The sequence below is a fragment of the Impatiens glandulifera genome, chromosome 6, assembly GCF_907164915.1.
Source record: "Impatiens glandulifera chromosome 6, dImpGla2.1, whole genome shotgun sequence".
Classification (NCBI taxonomy): Eukaryota; Viridiplantae; Streptophyta; class Magnoliopsida; order Ericales; family Balsaminaceae; genus Impatiens; species Impatiens glandulifera.
The window spans coordinates 53,417,942-53,430,770 of record NC_061867.1 but is presented as its reverse complement, the minus strand read 5'-3'; the positions used below and the strand labels follow the sequence as shown (position 1 = coordinate 53,430,770).

Sequence of the window (12,829 nt, the reverse complement as noted above, 5' to 3'; positions counted from 1 at the left end):
TGAAGAAATTCACCTACTTAGTGCACAACCTAACAGGACAGACAATATTGTGGGTGAACAAGACATCATGGTGGATGGGAAAATGAAAAAACAAATGTTGATCAATTGGATGGGGTACAAACAGAAGACCAAACATGGGAAGATGCTGAAGTAATAAGCATTCAATGCCCAGAGATGCTGGCAACGGGGAGGCAAACCAGACCAAAGTCTCTTCGTCGAGGACGACGAACTTTAGAATGGGGAGATAATGTTACAATCCTCGAATAGACCCAACACCCTCCAATGTCCAATTGAGCACTTGAGCTAGATATTGTTGTGGGGTTTCTATTTTCTGTTCTAAAACACTGTTTTGATTCACTTTTCTGTTATTCTCAAAACTAATTTTGGTTAATTCTCTAGTAGTTGTTGCAACAGTTGTAACTGAACATTCTGGAGGAATTCAGTTGCTATATATGTTGAACTCACTCCTCCAATAGGACATGAATGAAACGCTTTGTGAAACTTCTTAATCTCAATTGTATTTTCTGATTTGACTCTTTGTCTTGAAGTGTTAGGTAAATATTAGGATTATTCTTTTCCATCTTTGTTTTTTTTTCTCCTATAATCTTGAAAAAAAATTCTCATAATTATTCCGTTACACTTTGATCACAAATTTCTCACTCGATCCTTGAGTTCAAAAACTCTTAACCCTAGTTACAAATTCAGATCGTAACGTATTATTTACCTGCTCTTAGTTTTAGTAAAAGCAAAATTTAGAAGACTAGTTAATATTATCTACGTGTCCTGCTAAGAAAACTAGTTACATATACGTTACGTTTTATAGACAATATATATACCTTTTATTAGGCATCTTCATCATCTATTATAGTCGTCATCATCTATTATAGTCGTCGTAGAAGTTTGACTACTACCTAACTCTTCAATTGATCATCTAAATTTGTGCAATTGAGTTTTCATCTTCCCTTAATAAAAAGTTTGGTATTATCTCATCCTTCCACATAAATGCAATAAAATTCTCAATACAATAAATATGGTATCTTAATTGCTTTTTTATATTGATATAATTATTTTATAAACTAAATTCTAACAACCCTGATTAATTAATATTATTAACAAACTTTGTAAAGTTAATTATCTTCTTAATCTTTCTTCTATACAGTCAATTCATCTTCTTCCTCTCTCTCTCCATTTCATCTGTTTCTCTCTCTTCTTCCCCAGTCATAGACCGTCGATTCTTCATGTTCTTCTTGATAAACTGATATAAGATGATGAATCGGATGATAATCATACGAATTTGAACTTGAATTCGAGAAGAAAAGCTAAACTGATGCACAGATCTGGAGTTGTTATGGCTTGGAACGTGTTCAAGTTTTGTACTATCCTTAGAGGTTTCGGCTCCATCATGATCCTATTGGTCCTCGCCGTCGTCGGCGTCACTTACTACGCAGTTGTCATCACAAATTATGGACCAGCTTTATACGACGGAGACTTTGGTTCTTTAACAGCGTTCTTCGTCTTGCTTTTGTTTCATTTTCTGGTTAGCGTTTCCGATTCTTAGTAATTTCTTTGATTCTACTGTTTTTTTAAAGCTGTGAAGAAATTGTTAATTTGTTACAGCTGGTGATGCTATTATGGAGTTACTTTAGTGTTGTTCTTACGAATCCTGGTAGTGTACCTGTAAATTGGAAGCCTGTGTTGGATGAGGAGATAGGTGAGGCTGAATTACTGAATGTGTCTGAATACAATGGTGATGTTACAAACCAGGGGATTCGGTTTTGTCGAAAGTGTAATCAGCCGAAACCACCACGTTGCCATCATTGTTCTGTTTGTGAGTATTAGTAGTAATGTTAATTGTATGTTAAGATTCTCCATTAGAGATTAAATGGATCAAATTCCTGTTGTGTTTTGATTTCAGGTGGGAGATGTGTGCTGAAAATGGACCATCATTGTGTATGGGTTGTGAATTGTGTTGGAGCAATGAACTACAAATATTTTCTCCTTTTTCTGGTAATCTTTTCTGAACTATTAGATAATCAACTTCATGATGAAGTCTTTATTAGTTTGAATTATCATGATTGAGTATGATTTGAGGGTATGCTTTTAGTTCCTGTGGTTATTAGGATGATTTGAGGGTATGTTTTTAAACAATTCATTTGCTAAATTGATTGTTTAAGCTTTTTGATTGTGGTGGCTTCTTCTTTTTAGTTTAAAAATGTCAACTTTTCATTAAAAAGAAAACGCAAGATGCGTTTAATGAATGATAGATGGAAGGGAGAAGAGAAACAAAAAACAAAGAACAGTAGGAGAAAAAGAAGGCTAATTGCCAATAAGATCATAAAATTCTCAACCTGAACAAAATCCCCTTTTTTCGAATAGAATCAAATGCATGGAGCATAAAGCCTTTGATTCTCTTAACTCCAAAGTTTTTCTCTTGAAATGTTCTTCTATTCTTTTCTTTTCTTTTCAAATTGTCCACCACATGAGGGTTTAGGTTTCCAATTATCACTGATTGTGCTTCTAGCAATACACAAAATGTTTATACTAAGAACTAGGGTTATTTGAAAATAATTATAAGGGTCATTTGGGTTAAATTATAAAAATATCTTTAAAGTGAGGGTCATTGATGTAAGTTGGTGTGGAAATCAACCCTGGTCGCAAAAAATATATGTATAAAAAGTAAAGTAAGACTAATTTGATATATTAGTTGATGGTTAGAGATTATTTGGATTAACCTTTCATCAAACAAAACCTAAGTCTTGAAGAAGTGCTTGAACATTGTTATTTGAACAGCTCAATCATCAAGACACGTTGAGTTGGTCTTTTTTTATAAATGTTAAAGTTTGTATTAATAGAGTTGTCAGGGATGCTACTTCTCTGAGTGTTGAACACTTGACAAGACATGGACTACTTATCAATTGAGTTGTCACGAAAAAAAAACTTATAATAGAGATGGTTGCTATACTAAATCTTGAATATGTGAATTTTAAAATCATTCATTGAACAACTCATCTATCAAATCACTTTGAATTGGTCAATAATGGCCCATTTCGAAACAACTAAATAAATTCTGAATCTCTCTATAAAGAAGTTTAGTTTTCAAATGTATTTGGATCTAAATGCATAATACATAAAATAAAGGGAAATTTTGCATTAAAAGATTTGTCATAACTTTTACATTGTGTTGAAAACTGAACAATCGATCAACATCAAATTGACAGTTGTATACATTCTTGGAAACAAGTCTTGTGGCTTTGTCATTGCTACCACAATTTCTAGCATTTTTCGACGAAGAAGAGATCGTTGGGACACCAACCATGCTTGCGACAACTTTCCTAGCATTCGGTGAGCTTGAATGATCATACTCTCGTATTTTCTTTCTTTATGAATTATATTTGTTTCTGAAAAATGTATATTTCATCTAATGCAGTGCTGAATCTAGCTTTTGCATTGAGTGTACTGGGATTTCTGATTATGCATATTACTTTGGTTGCTTCTAACACAACCACTATCGAGGTATCATTCTTTCTATTGGTCGCCATTTGTATACAATCAATTGTTCAAATATTCATCGAATTTGAATTTTGGATTACAGGCATATGAGAAGAAGACTGCCCCGAGATGGCGTTATGATCTTGGAAGGAAGAGGAACTTTGAACAGGTTGGTTGAGTTTTATTGTCTTTCGCATCAAATTCAGAATGTATTGGTGATAATTTGATTGATAATTTGATCGATTAAACAAGAAATGCATGGAAAGATGTGAATTATTTGAGGATTATTCAAATAACCCAATCTAAACATCGATTACTTTTGAATTATACTTTCTTTTTTTATGAACCGTTTGTTTCGTTTTAGGTGTTTGGAACAGACAAACGATATTGGTTCATCCCGTCCTATTCAGAGGAAGATTTAAGACGCATTCCTGCACTTCAAGGTGTTGAATATCCATCAAAATCCGATTTTGAAGCTCAGGAAGTTTAATCATAACCGAACACAAACATGTTTTATATCTCGATTCATTGAGCTGGGATTGATTTGTCGGGATTTTCCAATTCAAAAACAGTCATGTCGATTATAAAAACTGCAAGAAAGGGTAGAAGAAGCAGAATAGAAGAAATATATTAGAGAGAAGAGACAGATGATCGGGGTACATATTGTGGGTTTTGACAATGTTGATGATGTACTAGGTTATTTTTATAGGGTGTGACATTATTATTTCAAATGTAATTTAATAAACATATTGTTAATTGGTGTTTTGCAAAAAAAAAAATTTACCCTTTTCTTGTTGTTTGGGGATGTTGAATTATTGGGATTTATAAGAAAAAGTCTATAAATTTAATTCTAAACATTTTTTGTTGTCAAATATTTGATAAATTTATTATGCTATTTTTATTCAAATGTCAATTTTAATATAAATATTTTTATTTATTTATTTTGAAAGTTAACATAATTTCATGGAATTTAATATTTTAAGTGAAAAAATAAAATTAATTGGTAAGTGTATTCATATTTTATCACTATTTTTGAGAATTTAAAGTGTTTGTATTTTTGTTATCATTTTCAGGTTATGTTTGTGTGGTTGTATACATTTTTATTGAATTCGAGATTTCTTTTATTCAATTTAGGTAAGTTTAAATATAAATATAAAAAGTAAAAAAAAAAATCTTAATGGGTAAGTATTCATATTTTATCTCTCTATTTTTTTTATAATTTAAGAGCTCCAATATTATGTTGAGAGTAAGTGTATGTTTTTGTTTTTGTTTTTAATTTTATACTGTATCCTTTTTTTTCTCTGAGTAATTGTGCAATTTTCATTTTTTTTTTAAATTATAAACAAATTACCTTTTAAAAAGTAAAAAGAAATAAATGTAAAATATACTTTTAAATGGGCAATTGATATTTTTATTTTAATGTATGCAAAATATAAAATTAATAGACTGAATTCTTCATTTTAATTTTTTTTTTTTGAATTTGAGACTAATCAAGATAAAAAGAAATAAAATATTTTTTAGACTAGGATGACTCAAAAGTTTTAACCGGGACGTGAGCCTAACATCAGGTATAATAAAATCAAATTGTTTGATATTGGGTTCACTAGAGAAGTTATATGACTTATAAATATATAATTTTAGTTAAAGACTTATTTACACATAATATTTATCATTATTCATCTTTCTCTCTAAGTTGTAATCTTTTATTTTAACCATAATGAATTGTTTCATTCTCTGTCCATGGTTTTTGCTCGTTTCGGGTTTCACGTAAATCTTGTGTTATTTACGTATTTTTTATTAATATGATTAGTCTCATATTCATATCTTATTTTCAACAATTGATATCGAGCTTTGAGTTTTTTTATTCTGAAACTATATCTATTTTTGGAGATGTCAAGTATGAAGTACAATATTCCGTTATTGGATCACATACCTCTTTATGACAGATAAAGATACGAGATTTGCTCACTCAAATGGATTTGGACGAAACTTTATTAGGGTTTGATAAAATGCCCAATCCATGGACAATAGAAGAGAAAACGAGAAAGGATCGCAAAACTATGTCTCGTATATATCTACATCTCAAACAATATTTTACAAAATGTTCTAAATGAGACTAGTGTTGTTGGATTATAATTAAAGCTAAAACAACTATGTATGACAAAAAGTCTTACTACTAAATTGTATCTAAAACAAAATTTATATTTTATAGAATGTCTGAAGGTATGGCTCTACAAGAGCATTTATCGGTATTTACAAAAATGTTGCTGATTTGGAAGTCTTGGAATGCAAGTATATATGATGATGAAGATTTAACTTTAATTATGTTGCCCCATCATATATCATGTTCTGTTATACTATGTTATTTAGTCGTGACATTATCACGATTAATGATGTTTATAACGCGTTATTCTTTAAGGAGAAAATTAAACATTTTGTTGATTATTCTAATACTTCGACATAAAACTTTATTGTTGGAGAGAGAACACAAGAAAGGTGTTAGAGTTTGTGGCCCGAATTCTTGTTGGGTCAGCGGGCTTTGCCCGCACTGTATGGACTTGTAGTCTTAATGGGTCTAACCCCTTTTCATTTACATCACATTTTTAGGGTTAGACAATATATATAGAGAAGACAGCCGTCTTTTCTCTAATACAGTTTTACGTTGTCCACCAAAAATCTGTACAATCTTCGTTATAGTGAAATCTTCTCTTTTGCCCGTGGTTTTTCACCCGTAAAGGGTTTTCCACGTAATCTTGTTGTTCGTTCTTCTTTATCGCTTTTATCCTTATTTATTGTGGTTTAGATTCTAACAAATTGGTATCAGAGCCAAATTTGTTTGTTTTATTTTTTGGTCATGACCACGATGAAATACGACATTTCGCTGTTGGATCGTAACACCAGATTTGCGTTATGGCAAGTGAATATGCGAGCTATTTTGGCACAGATGGATCTGGAAGATGCGCTATATGGCGCTGACAAGATGCCATCTTCGTGGACTGATGAAGAGAAGCAACGAACAGATCGTAAGGCTCTATCGCAGATTTATCTGCATCTGTCGAATCAGATTCTTCAAGACTATTTGAAGGAAAAAACAGCTGCTGCACTCTAGCTAAGATTGGAGCAATTATGTATGACGAAAACGCTGACTAACAAGCTACACTTGAAGCAACGCTTGTATTCCCAACGTATGTCTGACGGTACGTCTTTAGAAAATCACTTAACTGTTTTTAAAGAAATAGTCTCTGATTTGGAATCTATGGAGGTTAACTACGATGAAGAAGATTTAGGGCTCATATTATTGTGTTCACTACCTCCTTCGAATGCTAATTTTAGAGATACCATTCTCTATAGTCGTGAGACTTTGACTCTGGATGAGGTTTATGATGCACTCTTCTCGAAAGAGAAGATGCATAAACTTGTTGGTTCAGATAATATGGATGAAGGCCTTGTTGCACGAGGCAGACAGCAGGAGAGGTATTCTAGCAGCAATAACCGTGGCAGGTCAAAATCCAAGAACAGAGATAAGACGTGTAGGTACTGCAAGAAGAAAGGTCATATTGTTGTTGAGTGTTATAAGTTACAGAATAAAAATAAGAGGGCTGGTGAGGATCATAAGAGCAATCAACCAGAGAAATATGGCGAAGCTGATGTTGCTGAAAAGTACAATGATGGAGAACTCCTCGTTACGTCTGATATTGATTCGAAACAGAGCGATGAATGGATTCTTGATTCTGGATGCACGTTTCATATGTGTCCTAATCGGGACTGGTTCTCTACATATGAAGTGGTCTCTAGAGGTACCGTTGTGATGGGTAATAATGCATCTTGCAGAATTGCTGGTATTGGTACAGTTAGAGTTAAGATGTTTGATGGCACTATTCGAACACTTGGTGATGTAAGGCACGTTCCTGACATGAAGAGAAATCTGATCTCATTGAGTATTCTTGATTCTAAAGGGTACAAATACACTGGTGATGGTGGAGTTGTGAAAGTGAGCAAGGGGTCTCTTGTTGTGATGAAGGGACTCAAGAAAACTGCCAATTTATATGTTCTGCAAGGCTCTACGGTTACAGGTGATGTTGTTGTTGCTAGTTCGTCTTTGTCTGATTCTGATGCAACAAGATTATGGCACATGCGTCTAGGTCACATGAGTGAGAATGGCATGGTCGAATTGAACAAGAGAGGGCTTCTTGATGTGCAGGGTATTACGAAGCTGAAATTTTGTGAACACTGCGTTTTTGGTAAGCAGAAAAGAGTTAGGTTCTCGGCTGGTATTCATAATACGAAGGGGACACTAGACTACATTCATTCTGATTTGTGGGGGCCTTCTAGAGTACCATCTAAAGGTGGTGCGTTCTATATGTTGACTATTATAGAGGATATCTCCAGAAGGTTTGGGCATTCTTTTTGAAACAAAAGAGTGACGTGTTTTTTACCTTTAAAGAGTGGAAGTTAATGATTGAGAAGCAGACAAGGAGGCAAGTGAAGCATCTCCGAACTAATAACGGTTTGGAGTTTTGTTCTAATGAGTTTAATACTTTATGTAGAACTGAAGGTATTGTGAGACATCATACAGTTCGACATAATCCTCAACAGAATGGAGTTGCAGAGAGGATGAATAGGACTTTGATGGAGAAGGTGTGTTGTATGCGCCTTAATGCTGGGCTACCGATGTCGTTTTGGGCTGAGACCGCTGCGTATGCATGTCATCTCGTTAATCGCTCTCCTTCGACTGCTATTGATAAGAAAACTCCACAAGAGGTATGGACTGGTTCTCCTGCTAGTTATTCTGATTTAAAAATTTTCGGATGTCCTGCGTATGCTCATGTGGATAATGGGAAGTTAAAGCCTCGTTCGATGAAGTGTGTGTTCATAGGGTTTAAGCAAGGTGTGAAGGGATACAAGTTGTGGTGTCCTGAGACTAGTAAAGTCGTCATCAGTAGAGATGTTGTTTTTGATGAGACTAGCATGCTTCAGGGGTCTCCATCTTCAACTCCCTCCGAGGGAAATCAACAGAAGTCAAGTATTGAGGTGGAGCTTGAGATTGGGTTGAAACCTACACCAGAGCAAACTCCAGAGTCTATTCCAGTTTCTATGGATGGTGTTAGCTCCTCAGAAGCACCTCCACAACATTCAATTGCTAAAAATAGGCCTCGTAGAGAAATTAGACGCCCTTAGAGATATGCAGACGCTGATTTAGTTGCGTATGCATTAAATGTGGCTGAAGAGATTGATTCAGAAGAAGAACCTGCGACATATTCAGAGGCGATTACCTGCGAAAACTCTGGTATGTGGATGATCGCTATGCAGGAAGAGATATAATCGCTTCACAAGAACGCTACATGGGATCTAGTGAAGTTACCAAAGAGCAAGAAGGCTGTTCGCTGCAAATGGGTGTATAAGAGAAAGGAAGGTACGATGGGAGTTGAAGAAGTCGGGTATAAAGCCAGGCTTGTTGCAAAAGGATATAGTCAAACTCCAGGTGTTGATTTTACTGATGTATTTTCTCCAGTTGTGAAACATAGTTCTATTCGGGCTTTACTAGGTATTGTGGCATTCCACAATCTTGAGCTTGAGCAGTTAGATGTAAAAACTGCATTCTTACACGGAGAACTTGAGGAAGACATCTACATGCAGCAACTAGAGGGATTCGTAGCCTTAGGAAAGGAGCACTACGTATGTCAGCTGAAAAAGTCTCTTTATGGTTTGAAACAGTCACCAAGACAGTGGTATAAGAGATTCGATACATTTATGACCACTCATGATTTCAGGAGGAGCAGTTACGATAGTTGTGTCTACTTTAAAGTATGTGATGATGGATCGTTCGTTTACCTATTGTTGTATGTTGACGATATGCTAATTGCCGCTAAAGATCAAAGGGAGGTCAGAAAGGTGAAAACACAGTTGAGTAGCGAGTTTGAGATGAAAGATTTAGGTGCAACAAAGAAGATGCTTGGAATGGAGATTCTTAGAGATCGACCGGCTGGTAAATTGTACATAAGTCAAAAGAGGTACATCGAAAAAGTCCTTAGTAGGTTTAACATGCAAATTGCCAAGCCGGTAAGTACTCCACTAGCTGCTCATTTTAGACTTTCGTCTTCTTTGTCACCACAGTCAGATAGTGATGATGATTATATGTCGCGAGTGCCATACTCTAGGGATGTTGGCTCCCTTATGTATGATATGGTTTGTTCACGACCTGACTTAGCATATGCAGTTAGTGTTGTTAGTAAATATATGGCAAACCCTGGTAAGGAACATTGGAAAGCAGTTCAGTGGATTCTCAGATACTTATGTGGTTCTACTGATGTTTGTTTACAGTTTGGGAAAAGTAGAGATGGAGTTGTCGGTTACGTTGATTCAGATTACGCTGGAGATCTTGATAAGAGAAGATCATTGTCTGGTTATATTTTTTCTGTTGGTGGTTGCGCTATTAGTTGGAAGGCTATGTTGCAAACTACAGTTGCTTTGTCTACTACAGAGGCAGAGTACATGGCGATTACAGAAGCTTGCAAAGAAGCAATTTGGATGAAAGGCTTGTTTGGCGAACTTAGTGATGATTTGCAGATTTCTACAATCTTTTGTGATAGCCAGAGTGCTATTTTTTGACAAAGGATCAGATGTTTCACGAGAGGACTAAGCACATTGATGTACGATATCATTTTGTGCGTGATGTGATTGCTCGTGGTGATATTGTTGTGAGCAAGGTGAGTACACACAATAATCCTGCAGATATGATGACCAAGTCACTTCTTATTACCAAGTTTGAGCATTGCTTGAACTTGGTTGGTCTTCATTGCTGAGCTATGCCCTTAGGGGCTTTGGTGGAAGAGGTTTGATTTTTTGTGGTTATGCTATCAAAGATTGGAATTCGTTTCAAGGTGGAGATTGTTAGAGTTTGTGGCCCGAATTCTTGTTGGGTCAGCGGGCTTTGCCCGCACTATATGGACTTGTAGTCTTAATGGGTCTAACCCCTTTTCATTTACATCACATTTTTAGGGTTAGACAATATATATAGAGAAGACAGCCGTCTTTTCTCTAATACAGTTTTACGTTGTCCACCAAAAATCTGTACAATCTTCGTTATAGTGAAATCTTCTCTTCTGCCCGTGGTTTTTCACCCGTAAAGGGTTTTCCACGTAATCTTGTTGTTCGTTCTTCTTTATCGCTTTTATCCTTATTTATTAGGGTTTGATAAAATGCCCAATCCATGGACAATAGAAGAGAAAACGAGAAAGGATCGCAAAACTATGTCTCGTATATATCTACATCTCAAACAATATTTTACAAAATGTTCTAAATGAGACTAGTGTTGTTGGATTATAATTAAAGCTAAAACAACTATGTATGACAAAAAGTCTTACTAGTAAATTGTATCTAAAACAAAATTTATATTTTATAGAATGTCTGAAGGTATGGCTCTACAAGAGCATTTATCGATATTTACAAAAATGTTGCTGATTTGGAAGTCTTGGAATGCAAGTATATATGATGATGAAGATTTAACTTTAATTATGTTGCCCCATCATATATCATGTTCTGTTATACTATGTTATTTAGTCGTGACATTATCACGATTAATGATGTTTATAACGCGTTATTCTTTAAGGAGAAAATTAAACATTTTGTTGATTATTCTAATACTTCGACATAAAACTTTATTGTTGGAGAGAGAACACAAGAAAGGAGTTCAAAAAATTATTAGAGAGATTGATCAATGTAAAAAAACTTGGAATACTTGCAGTTACTGAAAAAAAGGAGGCTACATAAAATCTGAGTGTTGGAAGTTACAAAATAAAGTTAAGAAAAATGATAATATTCTAACTAAAAAGTAGACATAAAATTACGATAATCGTCAGCATATAATAAGCACCTCTCATAGAAGATACTTTAGACGACCCCCAAAGATTAGAGTGAATATAATCGTTAGCATACAACATTAAAGGAACACTGGATTATATTCACTTTGATCTCTAGGGGTCGTCTAAAATACCTTCTATGGGAGGTGTCTATTATATGCTGAAAATTATCGCAGTATTTTGACTGGTTATATTTTTTTAACTTTATTTTGTATTTTTCAACACTCAAATTTTATGTAGCTCCTTTTTTGCAGTAATTGTAAATCATTCAAGATTTTCTTGACTTTAATCTATCTCTTTGATCATTTTTTCCCTCCAACAATAAGGTTCTCTATCGAACCATCAGAATAATCAACAAGATGTTTCATTTTTTCCTTAGAAAATAATGAATTATAAACATCATTAGTCGTGATAATATCATGACTAAATAACATGATATCACAAAACGTGATATGTGATAGGGGAAACGAACCCATCATAATTAAAGTTAAATCTCCATCATCATACTTGCATTCGAAAGCTTACAAATCAGCAACAATTTTAATTAAATGCTGATAAATGTTCTTATAAAGCCACGTCTTAAGTTCGAGCCTTAAATAGCAATTGAGTCATATAAAAATATTCGGGTTTCAATAAATCGTGGAATGTGTTGAATTGTGTTTGAATAAGTTAATAAGTTTTTTAACATTTTAGATTAATGAAAATAATATATATTTTGTTGTTATGCTTAAACCAATATCATGAAATTCAACTAAACTAATATCATAAAATCTATATATATATATATATAATGATGCTTAATTTTTAAAGTGTTCGGATTGTCGGGTCGAGAGTTATGGTTAATTTGGATATATGTGAGAGAAAATGGATACTTGGGTCGGATTGTGGGTTGACCCGCCCATAAACTTAAAACGGTTAAAAATAAAATTAAAAATGCTATAAGTATGGTTGGAACTTGCAACCTAACAAAACAAGTACAACCTTTTAACTAACTAGGCTAATAACACTTTATATTTTAAATTCAACCCAAAATTTGATAAACGCGTGACATTTTAACAATATAAGTTCAACTTTTTAACCAAATAATCTATATTTAAAGTGTCCGGATTGTCGGGTCGAGAGCTGTGGTTAATTTAGATATATGTGAGAGTAAATTGATATTTGAGTCGGATTATGGGTTGACCCGCCCATAAAATTTTACCATAATATTTTTTCACGATTTTTTATATTATTACTCGTACAAATTGTCACGGGCTTGGTCTTTTCACCAACGATCCGTACGGCACTAGTTATGATCTTCGTAAGATTGAATAACTAGTCAGCCTTACTCAAAGTAACACTCGAATAAACACAAGAACTTTAGAGAGAGAAAGTAATATATTGATCAAAATACTTCGTGATTTACAATGTAATACATCAAAGGTATTTATAGGACTAATTCTAGCTGTTACATTAATTGTGCACTAATTTAGGGATTCCTT

General features: G+C 34.1%; 1 protein-coding gene across 1 annotated transcript; it reads left to right on the top strand.

The window, feature by feature from the left end:
* Window positions 1-1,185: 1,185 nt before the first annotated feature.
* LOC124941487 (probable protein S-acyltransferase 14) lies at window positions 1,186-4,369 on the top strand. Its single transcript, XM_047481825.1, has 7 exons — window positions 1,186-1,537; window positions 1,618-1,828; window positions 1,916-2,007; window positions 3,219-3,342; window positions 3,428-3,513; window positions 3,593-3,658; window positions 3,854-4,369. The coding sequence occupies exons 1-7, from the start codon at window positions 1,328-1,330 to the stop codon at window positions 3,977-3,979; spliced, it is 915 nt and encodes a 304-aa protein (XP_047337781.1). The 5' UTR covers window positions 1,186-1,327; the 3' UTR covers window positions 3,980-4,369.
* Window positions 4,370-12,829: the final 8,460 nt, after the last annotated feature.

Coding starts and splice junctions, on each gene's coding strand:
- LOC124941487 (XM_047481825.1), top strand. CDS start 1,328: ATGCACAGATCTGGAGTTGTTATGGCTTGGAACGTGTTCAAGTTTTGT. Junction 2,008..3,218: donor AATATTTTCTCCTTTTTCTG/GTAATCTTTTCT, acceptor TCAAATTGACAG/TTGTATACATTCTTGGAAAC. Junction 3,514..3,592: donor CTAACACAACCACTATCGAG/GTATCATTCTTT, acceptor TTTGGATTACAG/GCATATGAGAAGAAGACTGC.